Here is a 22,525-nt window from a genome sequence, read left to right as displayed (position 1 = left end):
CTCTAACCAACAGCCTCAGCTGCCAGCCATGTGAGTGAGGCCATTGTGAGCCATCCAGCCTTGGTGAAGCTACCAGCTGACTGAAGCTGAAGTGATCTCAAGTGAGGCCAGCAGAAGATCTGTTCAGCTGAGCTTAGCCCAAATTGTCGATCACAAGCAAATAAATGATTCCTATTTAAGCCGCTAAGTCATTTATTTTTAAAAATATAAAGCTACGTATTGATCGCTATTCAGCAGTATCTACAAGAAAGTAAGCAATACACAGTCAGGCAACATTCTTATTACTATAGTGTTATTGTTTTTCCTGGCTTCTTCTGAACCAGTAACCTAAATAGTGAAATGATTGAGCCTACATGTAATCAATGGGTTGAGGTAAAGAAAAAGCATGCAAGTCAAGAGTTTACATTGCAATTGTTCACCCATGTATGCCACCAGGTCTTAAACAGCAACATCTCTAACCATCTATTTAGTTTCATGAACAAAGACATTCCATGAATTATGACCTTTTGGCCAATATAGCATAAGATTTTCAACTGTTTGTAAAGAAATAGCTCTTCAGAAGGAGTCTTTAAATGCCCACTTAGCTAAGCCTTGCTTGACTAATTAAAACACACCAGTACGGGACTGAGAGTGGTAGTTTATGTCTGCAATCCCAGCACTTTGGGAAGCTGAGGTGGGAGAGTCGCTCAAGGCCGACAGTTCAAGAGCAGCTTGGAAAAGAAAGCAAGACCCTATCTCTACAAAGAAATTTTAAAATTAGCTGGGTGTGGTGGCATGTGCCTGTAGTCCTAGCTACTTGGGAGGCTGAGGCGGAAGGATTGCTTGAACCCAGGAGTTCAAGGCTGCAGTTAGCTATAACTGTACCATAGCACACCAGTCTTGGCAACATTACAAGACCGTCTAAAAAAAAAAAAAAAGCCACATCAGTATCTGTCTGGTTTCCTCATCTGAGTAGGGAGGTTGTTGGTGATAAAATTTCTCCTTTTAGAAGGTTTTGCAAATAAACTGTTGCTTTTATATGACTATAGCTGTAGACATTATAGACTCTGACTTGGCTTCCTTTTTTTGAGAAGGAGTTTTGCTCTTATTGCCCAGCCTGGAGTGCAATGGTGCGATCTCAGTTCACCGCAACCTCTGCCTCCCAGGTTCAAATAGTTCTCCTGCCTCAGCCTCCCAAGTAGCTAAGATTACAGGCATGCACCACCATGCCCGGCTAATTTAGTATTTTTAGGGGAGATGGGGTTTCTCCATGTTGGTCAGGCTGGTCTTGAACTCCCGACCTCAGGTGATCAGCCCGCCTGGCCTCCCAAAGCGCTGGGATTACAGGCGTGAGCCACCACACCCGGCTCCGATTTGGCTTCTTTAAATTGTACAATTTAAATTGTTTACATTGCATTTAACTTGGCCAATTCATTACAAATTATTCAATTTGAAACATTGTGGCTTTAGGAAAAATTTTAACTTAAGGTGATCTATTCCTTGGGCTGCTTAGAATGATGGCATTCCAGAAGAAAACTTGAATTTACCCATGATTGTGAAATGCCATTTCTTAGGTCATGTAAAAAACAAAACCACAACTATGTATGTATGTATTTACATATACACAAACAAAAATTCAGAATAGCTTTAGGCATTATAGGTTAAACACAAGTTATGATTAACAATTATGGAAAATGTTCCCAACATTTAGAAAAGCTGTTCTCCAATGCAGAGGAAATAATATACCATGGAATCAAATATTCTCTTCTGGTAAACAAAGCAGCTACAGAAAGCTTTTTTCTACATGTTCAAAAGTAACAAGTGCTATTGATGAAAAACCCCCAACAAATCCCCAAAACAAATAAACCCCAAAAACTCTCTCGATTCTACTTCAAAACAAGATTTTGAAGTAGAAAATAGATTTCATTAGAAAACAGCTGGCTGGGCACGGTGGCTCATATCTGTAGTCCCAGCACTTTTGGGAAGCCAAGGCAGGAGGATCACTTGAGCCCAGAGTTTGAGACCAACCTGGGCAACATAGTGAGACTCTATCTCTATTTTTTTAAAAAATAGAATATTTCACACTAATAAGAAAATCAAGACCTAGGTTTTACACACGCACACACACACTATATGGCAGTATACTGCAGTGCAACAATTTTTGAGTTTCATCTTCTGGACAGGAATGCCAAGTTAGTCTCTCTTCATAAAAATAATTTGCAATTTGAGGACACTTCGTGTTTGCCTCTTTGCCAGCACCACGTCGGCCTCATCGGAATCTTTCCATTCTGTTGGAAACATTAATTCTTCACTGCAGTCTGTGGCACCAATTGTTTGCTTAGGATCAAGAGTCTCCTGGTTTTTCAGTAGCATCCCTTTCATCTGCTGTCATCAGATTCACTATCGGATAAAGATTTTCTTTTTGTACTATCTTTTCCTTTACCAGTTTTTTTGAGGATTAAGAAATAGTTCGGCCGGGCGCGGTGGCTGAAGCCTGTAATCCCAGCACTTTGGGAGGCCGAGACGGGCGGATCACGAGGTCAGGAGATCAGACCATCCTGGCTAACCCGGTGAAACCCCGTCTCTACTAAAAAATACAAAAAAAAAAACTAGCCGGGCGAGGTGGCGGCGCCTGTAGTCCCAGCTACTCGGGAGGCTGAGGCAGGAGAATGGCGTAAACCCGGGAGGCGGAGCTTGCAGGGGGGCGAAGTCCCGGCACCGCCCCTCCAGCCTGGGCGACAGAGCGAGACTCCGTCTCAAAAAAAAAAAAAAGGAATAGTTCAATTAACTTAGGAAAATCTAAGTTTTCTTCAGGTTCTCAATTATTGTCAGCAAGTGTAAATCCATTCCGTTTCAGGGATGGATTTACACTTCCCATTCACCACACCTTCGTGTAGTACTTTTTCCACCATAACATCCTCAGGCTCTGCTCCATCAGCTTTTACACCTTTTCCATTAAGTCTTTTGTCCCTTTTTTTTTTTTTTTTTCCTTTTTTTGCAATGTACTGTGCCCCTCAGTATCCTTAGGTTCCGCCTGCCTGGATTCTATCAACTGAGGATAGAACATATTTTAAAATCACAATAAAACAACAAAAAAATACAAATGAAAAACAATACAGTATAACAACCCATTTACATAGCATTTATATTGTATTAGGTATTATAAGTAATCTAGACATGATTTAAAGTATGCAGGAGAATGTCTGTAGGTTGTATGCAAATACTTCACCATTTTATATGAGGGACTTGAGCAGCCTTGGATTTTCCTATCCATGGGGGTCCTGGTCTAGAAACCAATTTCACAAGGATACCAAAGGACGACTGTAGTTTTACTGGAGGCCATTTTTAATTGCAGACATGAAGAGCCATTGTTCACCACCTCTGAGCTGCACCTGGTCTGGGTCTGTGCTGCCTGACTGACGCTTGAGCTAAATCCAAGGAGGAAGGGAATGGGGAACTTCTTCAGGGACCACTAAATTTGGGCGAAGTTTGTTATGTAGCAATAAATGATACAAGGCCACTTAAATATTTTACTCTGTAGAAAGATAGCTAATTAAAATAAAAATTAAGAGTCAATTGAAGAGAACTAATTAAGGAACTGGGTCATTTCAAACACTTTTATTTACTTGTGATGAAAATTAAATAAACTCATCATCTTTCTTTGATAAAAAAATTGTTTGATATTCTGAGAACAAAAGTGATGCCATACTGCCATTAATAAACTGATTCAGACTCGATCTCTCAACAAGATAAGACATCAATGTTACCACTAAGAGCTGCCCATAATACTGCAGTACACTTCTCTGGCACCATTAAAAAAAAAAATCTCTTAAGAGATGATCCTGAAATCTCTTCTAAAGACATGAAAGAGGTGTGCTTGTATAATTTGGTATTACAGAGAAATGAGAAATTGCCCTGATGACGAACCTCCAGCTCTAATCTCAATTTGCTGAAGTAGAGAGGCAATTCATCTTACCCATTAACTAAGAATTAGAAAAACAATCTGTGTTTTTCTTTGAGTCATTTAACTCAAACACCGCTATATAAAGGAATAGAAAGAAACATTCGCATGAATTTGAAAGGTAAATAAAACATCAGACTTCAAAGAAATCCCATTAGAATCGGGGATTACTTTTTTCTCTTCCTCCACCTCCACCTTAAGGAACATAAACATCATTTGGCCACAATTTATGTCTTTCCAATTTTATCTTCCACCATCTACCGCTCAGTTTTCCCCACTTTTAGCCAAACGATTTATGTTCCCCAAACACGCCTTCACAATTTCGTTCCAATTGGTGTCTACCTCTAGCATATGTGTAGTCAATTATACATACATACGCCACGACCCTGAAACGTCTTGACATCAACAAGTAAATCTAGGTTTCTAACATAACACTTTGTAAGTCTGTCCATACAAGGTTTTAGCAAACCTAGTAAAACAGAAAACGCACTATTATCCAGGCTTATATTCTGAGATTTGAAAAACCCAGAAACCTTTGGGTTTCTGAATTTACATATCAGTCTCAAGTATACAATAGTCACGACTTCTAAGAATTGGAGAGTAAACCTAATCTTCTAACAATGGCATTTTATTTGTTGAGTTAGGGCACTACCTGCCCATGATAAGGATAGTTAAAGAAACGTTGCCCAGTAATGACGATTAAAGGCTTTTATTGAAAACGCATTAGGCCTTATGAATTTTGCGAAGATCTAATTTAACCCCAGTAACTGTGGCGTGGATTCTTTCACAATTTACAGGTACGTGGGAGACCGCGAAGCGCAGGTAGCGAGAAAACTAGGGCACTGGAGTCACCCCCGCACCCCGAATGCCGTGGGCGCTCCAGAGACCCCAGAAGGTGCGGGCGGGGACGCTGTGACGTCACAGAGTGCCCTTCTGACGTTCTCACGGACCAGCTTCGCGGTGCTCGCTTCGGGGGACTCTGCACCCGGCGAGTACCGCGGGCCTGAAGCTTCCCGCCACCGCGTCCACGCGACCCAGCCGCAGAGGGCTTAGCCAGCCGGCGCGGCGCCGCGAGCTCGACATCTATAAGCTCAGTCAGGATCATGGCGAGGCGGGAAGCCAGCGGGGCCCTTTCCGCCGAAAGAACACAGCTCTTCGGGAGATTCCCCCGCTGCCCCCGAGCCCTGCTCTCCAGGCTCGGCTTCTGAGGACAACCCGCAGGGCGCAGGCGCCCGCGAAGGACTCAGCCTCCCTCCAACTCCGCGAGGACCGAGGAGGCGGGCCCCGGGCGCGCGCGCGGAGAAGCCCCGCCCCTGCCCGCGCGGCCTGCTGGATTCGCTCCGCCCCCTTGCTGCCGCCCGCCACCCGCCACCCCTCTTCCTCCTGCGCCACAGTCCCGGCGGCGGCTCTGGTCGCAGGTCGCACCGGGAGGCTCGCGTAGGCGGCGATAGGCGCTGGGCCCGGGCCCGGTGAGGAGCGCGCCGCGCGTCCCCTTCTCCTCAGGAGTGGCGGGGCGCGGAAGTGACGTGGTGCACGGGCAGGAGCGCGTTTGAATCGGTTCCCGGGTGATCCTCGCGCCTGCCGCTGCTCGGCCGCCGCCGCTGAGGAGGAGCTGCAGCGCGCCGGGCCGAGGCCTCGAGCCGCCCTGGGAGCTGGAGCTGAGGCGCCGCGCGGAGCGCGCACCTCAGCTCTGAGCCTGGCGGCGGCCAGCGTCCCTGTCTTTTCTCCTTCTCCCCAATATGGCAGCGGCGGACGGCGGCGGGCCCGGCGGGGCCTCTGTGGGGACTAAGGAGGATGGCGGAGGCGTCGGCCACAGGACAGTGTACTTGTTTGACCGGCGCGAAAAGGAGTCCGAGCTCGGGGACCGGTCTCTGCAGGTCGGGGAGCGCTCGGACTACGCGGGATTTCGCGCCTCTGTGTGTCAGGTACGCGAAGGGGCGAGGAAGGGATGTGCGTGTAGACTTGGGGGTGGGAAGGTGACGCGAGACTCAACTTGCTCACCGAGGGCAATAAACCTGTCACCCGGTCCTGGTCCTGCGGCCTTGGCTTCTCCCTCCCAGGTGCCCGCCATGTCCGTGACCTGGTGGCCGGACGCGTCGGGCGGGCCCTGGCCCGGGCCTCGGAGTGCAGAGCCGGCTCCTCCGTGGCCTTCCCTCTGCCTCCGCTCCTTCCACGGGAGGCCTTGCGGCCCCGGGTTGAGACCTCAGCGTGTGTGGGCCCTGGGCGCGCTTAGCCCGATCGCGACCCTGCAGTCCGGGGAAAGCCGTTGGTGGCTGTTTTTACTTTGTAACTTTTTTAAAACGAGAGAAGGGAGTTAACACCCAGGGGCTCTGCTGTGAGTGTTGCGACGGTGAGAAGTTGTGAAATTCCTGGAGTCGATCTCCCCCGAGTTCGTTAGATGATGCGGGGTGTCCCCGGGTTGCCCTGTCAAGGTTGCAGGTCCTTCTGGGGGTGGAGGGGAATCCTTCCGCACGGAGACACTTGTCCAAGTCAGCTCTGCAGGTAGAGCTGGCCTTCTGATGTGCTGAGCCCTAACCCTTGGGAATTCCTAAACCGAGTCAGAGGTTGGTGTGGGTGGCTGCGGGACACCAGAGAACGTATCTACCCCGTGTATTGGTTTGCTTTAAAAATCAACGTGTAGGGAAATCTGCTTTAAACTGTGATGTACTTTATAGATAGGAGGTGGTGGCATTGCCTGAGCTTTGAAGAAGGAATATTGTCATGCTCTGAATTAACCACATGAGGTCCCTTTTTAAGCTGTTAAGAACACTTAGCTTCCAAGGAAAAAAAAGAACTTTGAAGCGGTGTTTTGTCTTGAGGCTGATAAGTTTAGAAATGTTCTAGACCATATAACTGTATGGTTGCTGAAATAATTGAAATTATGATCCGTAGAATGAAAACGATTTGGGACCTAAGGCCTTTCTTTTGTTTACAGCTGTAGTCCCAGCGTCTAGAACTGTGCCTGCCACATTGTAAATGCCCAGATTAGAATGGATAAATGAATGAAGACAAAAACCTATCCACTCAAGTTAATTCTGTGCCTGAATGTAGTAGATTCCCTTTGTGTTTGAAAGGTGAATGAATGCTCTTTTTTGTTGAATGCTTTGTATTCAGCACCATTCTACAAAAGGGAAACTTTTTACGTTTATTATGTTTATTGTAAAAATATCAGTAAAGAAAATATGGAAGGGGGGGAGAAAGTAAATATTTTACTCGCTGTAAAACTGCTGTATGACTACTCTTAGCACCTGAGCACTCTTCTCAGCCTTCCTCCTCCTTCACACTCCATTTTTTAAATTACTAAAATATGTGTTTTATATTCTTTAATTTTTTCACTTAATAGTGTCAGAAGTGTCTTTTAATGTAGGTCTTCAAGTCAAAATTTGAAATAGTCCATTTGCTACCACTATTTACGTAACCAAATCTCTCCTTTCTGTTGAAGTTTACATTACTTTTAATTTTTTTTATTTTAACTAATTCATTTTAGCTATAATGAATATTTTCCCAGGCTCAGATATGCCCGGGCTCAGGTGATCCTCCCACCTCAGTCTCCCAAGTAGCCACCACGCCCAGCTATTTTTTTTTTTTTCGTATTTTTCGTACATACGGGGTTTTTGCTGTGTTGCCCAGGCTCGTCTCGACCTCATGGGCTCAAGAGGTCCACCTGCCTCCCGAAGTGCTGGGATTACTGGCGTGAGCCCCTGCACCCGGCGGAAAAACGTCTTTTAATACATAGCCTTTTATGTCTTTATTATTGCTTGCTTAGTTTGAAATCTTAGAACTGGATCAAAGATGAGACACATCTTTAAAGCTCTTGTTTCGTATTTTAAAATTGCTTTTTAAAAATGTTTTGCTACTTTACCCTTCCTCTAGAAATGCACTATTTCCCTCTTTTTTCTTGTAAGATGTCTCGGTAACTCTTAGATAAATAGAGGAAGTATAAGTGGCCTATTATTACAGAAGTATAAACACAGTCTTGGAGATGGTGACTCATTACTCAGATAGTAAAACTCAAGTTAGTATTCAAACCCAGAACCCCTGTTCGTTCTGTTATACTCCTCAAATGGCATTCTTTTTTGTAGGGAACAGATGTATTTATTCCTTCCTTCAATATTTCAACTGGAAAACCAAGGAAAATATTTCTTTTAACTAATTATTTTCCTCCTTCCTCCCACTTTATCCTGCTAGAAAACATTTTAAATTTAGTTAAAAAATGAGAGGAACCAACTAGTAAGAAAAAAGAAGGCTGGGAAGGCTAACTTTTTTGTTGTTAGACTTCTTTTAAGCATTATTAGATTACGCCTCTGATCCCATAACTTTGTCTCCATTACGTACTCGAAGAATTGAATTAAGTCATTGAATTAATAATCTGAGATTACATGGTCAACAAGCAGTGAAACTGGGTTTGGAATTTAGGTCAATTTGATTCCAAAGTGCATATATATATATATATATTTTTTTTTTTTTTTTCTTTTCTTCTTTTTCACTACTCCACACTCTTTATTAGAATCATCGCTTTTGTCCTTAGGGGAAGAGACAAAATAATATACTAAAGTTTTTGTTAAAATGTAAATTAAACCAATAAATGTTTGTAGTGTCAGGCACTATTATGGATGATCCTAAACTGTTATTTATTTATTTATGTTTTTTTGAGACAGAGTCTCGCTCTCACCCGTGCTGGAGTGCGGTGGCGCCATCTTGGCTCACTGCAACCTCTGTCTCCCAGGTTCAAGTGATTCTCCTGCCTCGGCCTCCTGAGTAGCTGGGATTACAGGTGCCTGCCACCCCGCCTGGCTAATTTTTATACTTTTAGTAGAGATGGGGTTTTGCCACGTTGGCCAAGCTGATCTTGAACTCCTGACCTCAGGTGATCCACCTGCCTTGGCCTCCCAAAGTCCTGGGATTACAGGTGTGAGCCACCACGCCGGGCTCTAAATTGTTATTTGAATAAAGTTCACCTCATGGAAAAGGAGAGGGAAGAAATGGAAAGGACAAATCTGCAAGAAGCCCTTAGACCTCTGATAAGCAGCTGTTGACTCACTTGAGCCCTTATGGCCTTGCAGAATCAACGATTAGAAGATGACTCATTTGGTTAGTCCTTAAATATGCCCAGATATTAAGCCCCATGTGTGCATATCCCCCCACCACCCATTTGAAGAAGTTGTCTACTTTTTCCTTTGTGTGGCTCCAGTGTTTTTTGTTTTGCGGCTATATTCTAGGTGCTTTGTATTTTAATGTAAGATTTACTCATCAGTTTCTACAATAAACCTGATATTTTGGGAAAAAAAAAAAAGCAAAAAACAATTGCGTAGCAAGTGCCATAGTAGGGGAACGAAATATAATGGAGCCACATTAAAAGCTGGCTAGTTTGCAGAGTTTCAGAGCAATGCTAATTAAGGTATGTAGTTTCTGACTAATCCATGGATGAAAATTACCTGTTGTTCAGAGATAGTGAAAGAAAATAATTTTTAAAATAAAATTAACTGATCATTTTGGTAGGTAATCATTTTACACACTGCAAGTCAGTTGGTCCTTAAATATTTAAGAGACGTTGGGGCTGGTATGGTGGCTTACGCCTGTAATCCCAACACTTTGGGAGGCTGAGGCGGGCGGATCACCTGAGGTCAGGAATTAGAGATCAGCCTGGCCAACATGGTGAAACCCCGTCTCTACTAAAAATACAAAAACTAGCTGGATCTGGTGGCGGGTGCCTGTAATCCCAGCTACTTGAGAGGCTAAGGCAGGGAGAATCACTGGAACCCGGGAGTCGGAAGTTGCAGTGAGCCGAGAACACACCACTGCACTCTAGTCTGGGTGGCAGAGCGAGACTCTGTCTCAAAAAACAAACAAACAATAATAAAATAAAATACTTAGAAAAATTGTGAATTCAAGAAATAATTTTTATAGATGAGGCAGGGAAAACTAATAGTTTGTGTGTCTTAATTAAATAATAATAGATTTATATATTAAAAATCCATGTTTTTTTTTTTTTTTGAGATGGAGTTTTGCTCTTGTCACCCAGGCTGGAGTGCAATGGTGCAATCTTGGCTTACTGTAACCTCCGCCTCCCAAGTTCAGGCGATTCTCCTGCTTCAGCCTCCCGAATAGCTGGGATTACAGGCACCAGCTGTCATGCCCAGCTAATTTTTGTGTTTTTAGTAGAGATGGGGTTTTACCATGTTGGCCAGGGTGGTCTGGAACTCCTGACTTCAGGTGATCCACCCACCTTGGCCTCCCAAAGTGCTGGGATTACAGGCATGAGCCACTGTGCCCCGTGAAAAATCCATGGATATTTAATACGGATGAAAAATCCATGGATATTTAATGTGGATTTTTGATGTGGATTAAAAACCATGGATTTTTATTATGGATTAATTTTAAAGTTTATTGCTGCACTATTTACAATAGTAAAGACTTGGAACCAACCCAAATGCCTTTTGATGATCAACTGGATAAAGATAATGTAGCACATAGACACCATGGAATACTATGCAGCCATAAAAAGAAATGAGATCATGTCCTTTGCAGGAACATGGATGAAGCTGGAAGCCATCATTCTCAGCAAACTAACACAGGAACAGCAAACCAAACACTGTGTGTTCTCTCTCTTAAGTGGGAGTTGAACAATGAGAACACATGGACATAGGGAGGGGAACATCACACACCAGGACCTGTTGTAGAGTAGGAGGCAAGGGGAGGGAGAGCATTAGGACAAATACCTAAAGCATGTGGGGCTTAAAACCTAGATAATGGGTTGATAGATGCGGCAAACCACCATGGCACATGTATATCTGTGTAACAAACCTGTATGTTCTGCACATATATCCAGGAACTTAAAAAAAAAAAAGATATTTTATGTGTCTTAATTGAATAATAATAGATTTATAGACTAAAAATCTGTGGGTTTTTATGGATTAAAAATCTGTGGGTTTTTAATGTGAATTAAAAATCAGAAGAAAATGAACTCTTTGGTCCAGTGCATGAAAATACAGGCAAAACTGGATACAATTAGATGGTCAGGAATGATAACACAGTTGTCAATGTTTGAAGAAGAGAATAAGGTGCTAGCATTCCTATCTGTAGATAATTTGACAGCTGGGAAATAGGGGGAGTCTTCTATGTAGTTAGTGAAGGCTAAATGAACTATTATGTGCAATTATCCTAGAAAAGTACTCAAACATTAAAAAATAAAAAAAAAATTAGACTTATGTGGGATTATATGGAATAATTAGAAATACTTTGTAGGTGAACATAGGTCTTAAAAAAATCATTTATTTGCACATAGTTTTTCAGTACCTATAAAAGCACATTTTGTTCTGCAGGATGCATAGTTATATGATATAACAAGTGGGACATTGGCCAGGCCTGGTGGCTCACGACTCTAATCCCAGCACTTTGGGAGGCTGAGGCAGGCGGATCACCTGAGGTCAGGAGTTTGAGACCAGCCTGACCAACATGGTGAAACTCTGTCTCTACTAAAAATACAAAAATTAGCCAAGTGTGGTGGTGCACGCCTGTAGTCCCAGCTACTTGAGAGGCTGAGGCAGGAGAATGGTGTGAACCTGGGAGGCGGAGCTTGCAGTGAGCTGAGATCGTGCCATTGCACTCTAGTCTGGGCAACAGAGCGAGACTCCGTCTCAACAACAGTGACAACAACAACAAAAAACCCAAAAAACAAACAAACAAACAAAAATTGGGACATCATAGAAATAAAAAAGTAGTAATGAATTAAAAAATACACCACTGTCATGGTTATGTAAAACCTAATAAAAATCTGTAGGGTCAGATTTTGTCTCTGTTAAACAAATAGAATCTTCCCAGTCAGTTTATGTTTATGGCTTTATTTTTCTAGGGTGGAATTGCATGGAATATGAGTATCTTTTAAGTTTACTAAAGTATGCCAGATTAATTACTTTCTTTATGTTTGACTTTTTTTCAGTCATATCAGCAGTGCATTTCTCTGTACAGAGGCCTACACTTGATGGGCTTGGAATTTAACATTTTTGCCTACCTGATAAGAATAAGTGATATTAATTTCTCTGATAACTAGTGATGTTGATCTTTTTATGTTGTCTGGGTCTTTTTCTTTATGACTTGTGCTATTTGCATCTTTTGAGACAGAGTCTCACTCAGAAGTCGTCACCCAAGCTGGAGTGCAGTAGTGTGTGATCACGGCTCACTGCAGCCTCGGCCTCCTAGGCTCAGGGGATCCTCCAACTTCAGCCTCTTTGAGTGGCTGTGACTACACGTGTGTACCACCATGCTGTTATTTATTTATTTTTTTTCCATTTTTTGTAGAGATGGGGTTTTACCACATTGCCCAGACTGGTCTCCAACTCCTGAGCTCAAGCAATCCACCCACCTTGGCCTCCCAAAGTGCTGGGATTGCAGCTGTGAACCACTGTGCCTGGCTCACTGTTTGTACCTTTTCAGAAATCCCTTTATGTTCACTCAAAATTATTTCCTTATGTTTCCTTTTACAATTTTGGGCTAAAGTACAGCTGCTTTAATTCTCCTGGAATTTATTTTTGTGTAAGTTAAGGTGCGGATTTTATCTGTTTCCATGTTGAGACAACTAGTTGTCTTAATATCATTCATTGGATAATTTATTCTTTCCCCACCAATTTGTAATGTCACCTCTCTTGTTTGCTAGGCTCTCCATGCATATATATGTGGACCTGTTTTAGGGCCCTCTCTTCTTTTCCACTGGTCTATTCCAGGATATTTTAAAGTAGAAATTTTCTTATGAAAAGCTTCGGACACATACAAAGAGAGAATCATGTTATGAACCCTAGTGTACTCATCCAGATTCAAGTTAACAGGAATTTACCACACTAGCATTTTTGTCTTTTGTAATGTATTTAAGGCATATTCTAAGTCTTAGGTCATTTCACCCCATATACTTCAGCATGGATATGTATTATCAAACCATTAAAATTAAGCATTTTTAATATTATCTAATGTCCCTGTCCATATTGAGTTCTCTGAATGTTTAAAAGTATCTTTTTATAGTTGGTTTAAATCAGGATCTGCCGTAGTTCTCACGTTAAACTGGTTTTTTTGTGTTTCCTAATTATTTTCAATTTAAAGCATTTGAGCAAATTCCTCTTCCCCCAGGCTCTTTAGTTTTCCTGCAGTTGACCTCTTGAAGAAATCAACTAGGTCTTTAATATTCCACATTATGGATTTGTTTGTGCTGTTTTTCGATGTTACTTAATTTGTTTTATCTCTGTATATATTCTGTAAACTAGAAGTTAGCTTTAAAGGCTTGATTTGATTTAGGTTCAACTTCTTTGGGGTCAGGAGGCAAATACTACTTTGTAGGTAGTACTGATACTTCATATGGCATTACATTGGGAGGCACATGATGCGTGGGTGTTTCACCCAGTCATAGCAATGCTAACATTAAAATGTTGGGATTCACGTGATTTCAGCAGGATGCCTTCATAAGGAGGTTTTGATCTGATTTGCCACTCCTCCTGTATTTATTAGCTGGAATTCTTTAAAGAACAACATTGCATCATCAGCTAGAGCTATTTTCGTTACCCTGAAATACTTTTGATACAAGAAAAGCAGTGTAAATAATTTGTTCTTTCCCTTTAATTTGTCAGTGTTCAGAGTAAGAAGTTGGTGCCCTAGCTCATTCCAGTGGTGAACAATAATGGTTTTTATTAATATCATTGTTGAGGATTTGAGTATCACTAGTTTAGATTTTTTAGTTGTTTTCAATAAGAATTTTAATCTTTAGTCCATTACTACCTGAACCAGAAGCCTTTTCTCTTAACTGTATATTGCTGTATTGTTTCATTTTAGACAGAGCATGTATCTTTTAATTCTAATGTAAATGAAAATGTTAACCGCTTTTCTAATTCTCATTTTTTGATTAATGAGATTTTACAGTTCATGTGTTCATTGGTCATTTGTATTTTCTCCTTTTCATTTTTTTGTCTTTTCACTTTTTCTCTTTGTTGATCCTTGTCTTGATTTATGAAGGCTTTTTGTCTATTAAGGATACCAACCTTTTGTTTCTTGTTGCAATTTCCCTCTAATTTTTTTTTTTTTTTTTGAGACAGAGTCTCGTTCTGTTGCTCAGGCTGGAATGCAGTGGTGTGATCTTGGCTCACTGCAACCTCCACCTCCCTGGTTCAAGCAATTCTCCTGCCTCAGCCTCCTGAGTAGCTGAGATTACAGGTGTGTGCCACCACACCGGCTAATTTTTGTATTTTTAGTAGAGACGGGGTTTCACCATGTTGGCCGGGCTGGTCTCGAACTCCTGACCTTGTGATCTGACGGCCTTGGCCTCCCAAAGTGCTGGGATTACAGGCGTGAGCTACTGCGCCCGGCTAGTTTCCCTCTAATTTATAATTTGCTTTAATTTTTAAAATTATTCTTTTGAATGGACTTGTATGTCTTACAAAGCATGGCTATCTTCCCTCCGTACTATAAAATGCTAACTTCTGTTTTCTTCTGTTTTGTTTTTGCATACTTAAATATGTAGTCTATATGAACATGAGTTATGTTAAAACTTTGTTCCGAGTAAGTTGATAACTTGTACATTGGTATGAAATACTATGTTTTTTGTCTGGGTGGGTCCTGCTGATGATGTTAAAACTCTTTCAAAACGTTTTAGCTAATCACTAGTGTTCCTAGGTTGCTTGTAGTAGCAGAAAAAAATGACCTCGTTAAGTAATTTATATAGATTTATGCTCTATTAATTATGCAAAGGCAAAATTTAAATATACTGAATTTTATATTTCCTAGATAAGTGTAGTAATTGTTACAAAATTATGTACTGTCAATGTTTTCATATTTTTATATATTTGAATAATACATTTATTTCCTTTGTGTAATAAGTGATTTTATTTCTTATTTTGGATAGACACTTGGCATTTCACCTGAAGAAAACTTTGTTATTACAACAACAAGTAGGAAAGAAATTACCTGTGATAATTTTGGTAGGTAAACTGTGTTACTAAGTTCATGCTTTTATATTTAATAAGGTCTAGTACGTGGTATAGCAGTAACTATTTTATTAGATATGCATCTAAATCTGTTGATGATTTTTGTTAATTTGTTGGGATGAGGGAGGAAACTGGCTATATGTGCATAGTTTGCACAGAGGTTTTATTTTTCAAGCTTGATTATAGAAAAATAGTTGATATCAGTTATGGCTACAGAAGATGATTCTGCCTAGCACAAATCTTCTGAAGCTAATTTTCCTAACCAACTTGGATTATTCCATTATCTTTTTTTAAAGCTAATTAGTTTCCCAAGACCTGCTGGTTTTTCATGCCTGATTCCATCTGAATTTAACCATTCTCCATTCATGTTGACACCACTCTATTTTAGATCCTCGTCTGATTTCCTGTGATAGTTTAACCTATTAAAAATTGAGTGTTTCAAATGAATGGAAGTATTTGTGCTTGTTTCATTAATATCCTTAACATGACTTTGTTTACAGGTAGATGATTGGGGGTTTTTCTTTACCATCATTAAAGATATTTCGTAGATAGAGTTTGTATATTCACAATTATAAGTTAATTGAGTTTCTGATGCTGACCTAGCACTTACGATTTTCACTCTTGATTACAGATGAAACTGTTAAAGATGGAGTCACCTTGTACCTGCTACAGTCAGTGAATCAGTTACTACTGACAGCTACGAAAGAAAGAATTGACTTCTTACCTCACTATGACACACTGGTTAAAAGTGGCATGTATGAATATTATGCCAGTGAAGGACAAAATCCTTTGCGTAAGTATCCCATTCATACTAATTTTGATAAACTATTACCTGCCTTTATCCGCTGATCACATGTCCCATTCCTTCACTTTTTATAAATCTTCTTATTATACTTTATTAGAAGACCACTCATTTTCTTTCTTACTCAGATTCATCACAGTATTATTATGTCTTCTACCTATGTCATCTTCAGTGAAAAAAAACTGTCCTTTAAAGCTAACCTACTAGTAGAACTTTTCTTTTCAACTCATAAGGGGTCTTGTACCTATACAGCTTTCCATCTCCTGTATACTCTCGTCTCCTGATTTCCTGGCCTGTCGTAGACCTTTCCCAATTAAGAAAATAGTTGTTTTACTTTGCAAATACATATAGCTAGATTGCGTAAGTAAGAAGTTTGTGTTCATATTTCCATGTCTTTATCATTTCTTTCTACCTTTACTACTTGCTAGTTTCTATCCTGTCCCTGGACCATTTGCTAGTGATCTTTACAAATCGATTGGTTTACTGAATCCTCTCTTTCTGGACTTGCCAAAGTGTCTAATACTATTTACATGTTCATCGTAAACTTTTGTGTTAAAATTATTTTTTTCTCATATGTGTATTCTTGTTTGCAGGAAATTAGAAAACATAGATAAGCAAAAAGAACATAAATAATATCACTGTTACCCAGACATAACCACCGCTAACACTTTGGTGTTTATCGTTTCAGAACTTTTCATATTATTTGATTTTTAATGGTTTTATATGGTGCATACTTCTTTAACCTACATTTGTTTAAAAATAAAGTGGACATCTTTTAATATATATGTCTCTCTGTGTATATTTTGATAATATTTAGGTAATATAATTTATTTGAGCAGTATTCTTTTTTTTTTTTGAGACAGAGTCTCTCTGTCACCCAAGCTGGAGTGCAGCGGTGTGATCTTGGCTCACTGCAACCTCTGCCTCCTGAGTTCAAGTGATTCTCCTGCCTCAGCCTCCCGAGTATCTGGGATTACAGGCATGCACCACCACACCTGGCTAATTTTTGTGTTTTTAGTAGAGACGGAGTTTCACCATGTTGACCAGGCTGGTCTCAAACTCCTGACCTAAGTGATCCTCCCGCCTCAGCCTCCCAAAGTGCTGGGATTACAGGTATAAGTCACCATGCCCAGTCTGAACAGTGTTCTTCTATTAGACATTTAGGTTGTTTTTAATTTTGTTATGGTTACAAATGACACTGAATGTTCTTCTGGCTAAATCTTTGTGTGCTTTCTTAACATAACACTACCGCTACTATCATTACTATCAGCTACAGTGCCAGGCGTTGTACCAAGTACTTATGAGCATTGTCTCATTTACTCCTTAATCCTGTGTGGTAGCTAATGTTAGAAAATAATTTAGGTAAAGATCCTGTTTTGCAGAATTAACTGGGACTAAGAGATTTTAGGTAACTTGCCCAAGGCCACACTACTAGGGAGTAGTGGAGCCAGCATTTAAACTTTAAGAGAGTGACTTCAGAGCTTGAGAATATAACTAGTACATTTATTACCTATCATGTTGTTCTTTTTGTACAGAAAAGCTCTTCTCCCATCTTAAAAACACTAAAGTGTTACTTCCTTCACTGGCTACTGCCTAAAATTTTTTGATTCTGTTTATGGCAAAACTCTTCCAGAGAGCTGACTACATTCGCTATCAGCAGTACTTCTCTTCCTCCCATTCTTTCCTACTCTGACCAGACATTTTTACCTACCACTCTACTGTACCACTCTTTTATGGTTACCAACAACTAAATCCGGTGATCAATTTTTAATTTTCAGTTCTAATTTTTCTTAAAGTGTTAGAGATTGTTTTGGTACTTCTTCCTTTTTGATACACTTTTCTCGCTTGACTTTCAAGAGTCCATGTTTTTCTTGATTTTCTTCCTTTTTGCAGTGGCATGACCACAGCACACTGTAGCCTCAAACTCCTAAGCGTAAGCAATCCCCCTGCCTCAGTCTCCTGAATGACTAGGACTACAAGTGCATACCACCATGCCCAGCTAATTAAAAAAAAAAATTGTAGCTGGATGCAGTGGCTCATGCCTGTAATCCCAGCACTTTGAGAGGTCGAGGCGGGAAGATCACTTGAGACTGGGACTTTAGGACCAGCCTGGGGTACACAATGTGACCCTATCTTTACAAAAAAATACAGAAATTATTTGGACGTTTTGGTGCATGCGTTGCTTAGCTACTTGGGAGGCAGTGGCAGGGGGATTGCTTGAGTGACCCAAGGAATTCGAGGCTACAGTGAGCTATGACTGCACCCCTGCACTTCATTCTGGGCAACAGAGTGAGACTCTGTCTCTAAAAATTAAAAATAAAATTTTCTTTGTAGAGATGGAGTCTTGCTATGTTGCCCAGGCTGGTCTTGAATTGCTGGCCTCAAATTATTGAGAGCCTTGGTCTCTCAAAGCCCTGAGATTATAAGCACCTTGATTTTCTTCTTACCTCACTGCCTGCCCTTTCTTCTCTCCCCACCTTCTTAATGTTGAGGTGCCTTAGGGCTTAGTCCTTGCCCTTTATATTGTATCTTACTTCCTCACTTGGTCATCAGGTCCTATCTCATGGTTCTAAATAACATCATTACGGAAGTGACTGTCACAAGGAAGAGGTAAGAAATGGTAATTTTTAGTTAAATATTGAAAATGGTGCCAGGTTTATCTCTTGAATTCCAGTTTTATCCATCCAGCTGCCAATGTGGCATATTCTCTAGGATGTCTAAAATGGGAACCCTCATCTGCTCACTGAATTTTATACCACACATAGTTTCCCCCATCTGAATTGATTATTACTGTGTCCTTCCTGTGGCACAGGCCAAAAATCAAACTGATGCTTATATTTCTCAAACCTCTTATTTAATCTGACAGAAAATCCTCTGGGTCCTATTCTCAATGTTTTGTCTTAAAATGACCATTTCTCACCATTTCTATTGCTACCACCTGGTGTGGAGGCACCATCGTATCCACCCAGATTACACTAACTGGTAGTTTCTGGTACCGGTCTTTTCATCCCTGTCCATAAAGGTTTGAGAAATCAGATTGTGTCACTCTTCTGCTGAAAACACTCATGGCTCCCCATTTCACTAAGAGTAAAAGCCAAAGTTGTTACAGTTGCCTGCAGAACCTTACTAGCTCTGCTTTGTACTTCTCTGACTTTGTTTCTACTACCTTTCTTACTTTTTCACTCCCCTTCAGTGCCATCCATATTCTTAGCTTAGGGCCCTCTGCTTGAAATGCTCTTCCTCCAGTTAGCCTTTCTTCACTTCCTCCAAGTCTTGGTTATCTGCTGTCTTCTCAACAAAACTTACTGTATTTAATTGCAACTGTATTCCCTCTGTGTCTTTACTGTTACTTGATTTCATTTCTCTGTTTCTTTTTTCTCTATTGCACAAACCATCTTCTAACTTGCTGTAGAATTTATTTATTATGTTTATATTTTCTTTCCCATATTCCTCCATTAGAATGTTAAGTCCATAAAAACAGAACCTTCATCTGCTTTGTTCAGTTCCTAGAACAATGCCTGGCACATAGTAGGTGCTTAAATATTTTAAAATTGAGTGAATCTGGCCGGGCTCACGCCTGTAATCCCAGCACTTTGGAAGCCGCAGCGGGCAGATCACTTGAGGTCAGGAGTTTGAGACCATCCTGGCCAACAAGGTGAAACCCCATCTCTACTAAAAATATAAAAATTGGCCAGGCGTGGAGGTGGGTGCCTGTAATCCCAGCTACTCGAGAGGCTGAGGCAGGAGAATCGCTTGAACCCGGGTGGTGGAGCTTGTAGTGAGCTGAGATCATGCTACTGCCACTCCAGCCTGGGCACCAGAGGGAGACTGCAACTAAAAAAAAAAAAAATTGAGGAGTGAATCTTTAATTCTTTTTTTTTTTTTTTTGAGATGGCGTTTCGCTCGTTGCCCAGGCTGGAGTGCAATGTCTTGATCTCGGCTCACCACAACCTCTGCCTCCTGGGTTCAAGCGATTCTCCTGCCTCAGCCTCATGAGTTCCTGGGATTACAGGCATGCACCACCACGCCTGGCTAATTTTGTATTTTTAGTAGAGATGGAGTTTCTCCATGCTGGTCAGGCTGGTCTCGAACCCCCAACCTCAGGTGATCCTCCCGCCTTGACCTCCCGAAGTGCTGGGATTACAGGCGTGAACCACCGCATCTGGCCCATGAATCTTTAATTATTTTCCTGGGGATAAATTGCTAAATGTGTAATTATAGTGTCAACAGAAGTATTTATTAAACTCTTAATGTGGTTTATGTTTCAGATTGATCAGTTTTCATCATACCATCATGAAATGATATGAAAACCGTATCAGTTGAAACCCTATCAGTTGAAAACCATATCAGTTTTCATTCATACCATCATTATATGGATAAGCAGAAAACCCCAGTGTTTAAAATCTTGCCTTGATTTCTGTGACTTTACAGTACATTCCTGGGTCTTTCCCTAGTTCTGTTTCCCTACTTCTGGTTCTTTTTGACTCTGGTGGACATTTCTTCAAGTCATGTTGATTTTTTTTTTTTTTTTTTTTGAGACGGAGTCTCACTCTGTCGCCCCAGCTGGAGTGCAGTGGTGCTATGTCGGGTCACTGCAAGCCCCACCTCCCGGGTGCATGCCATTCTCCTGCCTTAGCCTCCCGAGTAGCTGGGACTGCAGGCGCCCGCCACCATGCCTGGCTAATTTTTTGTATTTTTTTAGTAGAGACAGGGTTTCACCATGTTAGCCAGGATGGTCTTGATCTTCTGACCTTGTGATCCGCCTGCCTCGGCCTCCCAAAGTGCTGGGATTACAGGTGTGAGCCACCGCGCCTGGCCTTGATCTTTTATTTTTATACTTTTAGTAAACTGATCCAAGCCTTAACTGTTGTACCTGTGTAATGAAGCAAAACTTTTATCTCTGGCTGTTTTCAGTCTCAATTAAGCACAATATCTGCTTCAGCTTTCTTTGGAACACCTCTGCTCATTGAGCTTAATGTGGTGGTAGGGCATCAGATCTAAACTGAATTTTTCTTTCCTCCCTTCTAAATTTTCTCTTTATGGGAAATGTTACCATTTGTCTAGTCTTCTAGAGGCAGAGACTTAAATGCATCTTGAATTTCTTTTTCCCCTCTTCTTTTTCATCTAATCAGATTCTAAATTCTACTCAGTTCTTCCTTCCAAATTTCTCTTTAAGTTTCTTTTCCTGCCGTTTCCTACAGTGTCCCTTCTTCATTTTCTGGAGTTATTTCCTTAGCCAGACCCTTGTACATAATCTGATTTGTGGTAACTTCTTTGCAATTAGTTTATAAACATAGCTATCCTTGGAGTGTTTAGAAGTGCTTGCTGGAGTGCTACTTTGGTTTTTCTTTTTTTTTTTTTTTTTGAGATAGAGTCTCACTCTGTTGCCCAGGCTGGAGTGCAGTGGTGCAATCTCGGCTCGCTGCAACCTCTACCTCCCAGGTTCAAGCGATTCTCCTGTCTCAGCCTCCCGAGTAGCTGGGATTATAGGCACCGGCTACCACACCCAGCTATTTTTTTGTATTTTTAGTAGAGAAGGGGTTTTGCTGTGTTGGCCAGGCTGGTCTCAAACTCCTGACCTCAGGTGATCAGCCTGCCTTGGCCTCCCAGAGTGTTGAGATTACAGGCGTGAGCCACCACATCCAGTCTGAAGTGCTACTTTGGATTAATTACAGTTTTTGTTGGGTTAAGCTTCTGCAGAATTAAGATACGTAAATTTGATATGTTCCCTTTCTTTTTACTAAGGGGATAAAAGCAGGAAATAGTGTGAATAGTGACCTTGAAGAAAGGAGAATATTAGTTAGTGTTGAGCCAGTGATAAATTGAATGTCAGATTGGTGGTGTGGTAGTGAATCAATAGCAGTTCTGTGTCAGTTGAGCAAATGCATTCTGCCACTTGAAAAATGTGTTAGTCATAAGAATTCTATATGCAAATTAGCTTTTAAGAGACACTTATTTTGCACATGAGCAGTATAGGAAATTAAAAAAAAAAGAGAGACACATATTACCTTATATTTGCCCCGTATTTCCAAATGTGCTTACTTTGGACTTGTGCATGATGTAATTACATACCGCAGACTATTTGATTTTATGGTTATGGTCTTCTGTTTGTCTCTTAATGTCTGTATGTCTGTCTTTAGATTATAAACTCCTTGAAGCCAGGAATCATGGCTGGCTGACTCATGCTGTATAGTGCCATACAAGTACTGATTGATGACTGCTTTTTTGATGCTGGTGGTGATTGATGATGATGCCTTTATTATGTATTATATCATTAGGATCAGGATAATACTTTAATTCTAGCTCTTTGGCTTTAAGGTACTTGACAGTTTCTTCTTCTTTGAACTTTTATATAAAGTATGTGGGAGGGAAAAGTTAAGCAATGTTTTCTTAATCTCTTGCAGCATTTGCTCTTGCGGAATTAATTGACAATTCATTGTCTGCTACTTCTCGTAACATTGGGGTTAGAAGAATACAGATCAAATTGGTAAGGAAATAATACTGTAAAGCAATTTAACTTTCTTTTTGTAAGAGTAATAAAAGTTTATTGGAGAAAAGTAGAAAATAAAGGTAAAACTAAAAGTATAAATAATTGTCAGATATCTCTTCATCCGTTGTTAAAATTTTTTCATGTTGTTTTCTATGCATGTATGTATACATACATGTATATGTACCTTTGCTTTTTTGTAATCTTCTACTTTCCCTTAACAGTACATTGTTAACATGTGCCGTATCATGAATGTTCTGCAATACAATTGCAGAACTGTTGTTGCAGTGGCTTATTGGCTGTAATGTAAATTCTGTAGTTTGTGTTCTATTGTT

The 22,525-nt window shown here is 40.8% G+C and overlaps 1 protein-coding gene across 5 annotated transcripts in view; it reads left to right on the top strand.

Annotated features, from left to right (window-relative positions):
- The first annotated feature begins 5,491 nt into the window (after nt 1-5,491).
- SMCHD1 (structural maintenance of chromosomes flexible hinge domain containing 1) overlaps nt 5,492-22,525 on the top strand; it is a 153,480-nt gene continuing 136,446 nt past the window's right edge. For 4 of the 5 annotated variants that reach the window (XR_002518629.2, XR_002518628.2, XR_002518630.2 and 1 more), the window contains exons 1-4: nt 5,492-5,865; nt 14,820-14,895; nt 15,533-15,694; nt 22,108-22,190. Coding sequence is in view for 1 of the 5 variants with exons in the window: in XM_021929971.2 (XP_021785663.1) it covers nt 5,680-5,865; nt 14,820-14,895; nt 15,533-15,694; nt 22,108-22,190 (507 nt within the window). In the remaining 4 variants the exon portion in view is untranslated. Of the gene's footprint in view, nt 5,866-14,819; nt 14,896-15,532; nt 15,695-21,903; nt 22,022-22,107; nt 22,191-22,525 lie in introns of those variants that run through there. The other variant, XM_021929972.2, reaches the window with a different exon arrangement.

This window comes from Papio anubis, chromosome 19 (assembly GCF_008728515.1).
Source record: "Papio anubis isolate 15944 chromosome 19, Panubis1.0, whole genome shotgun sequence".
NCBI classification, from domain to species: Eukaryota; Metazoa; Chordata; class Mammalia; order Primates; family Cercopithecidae; genus Papio; species Papio anubis.
This window is presented reverse-complemented; position numbering and strand designations above follow the sequence as displayed.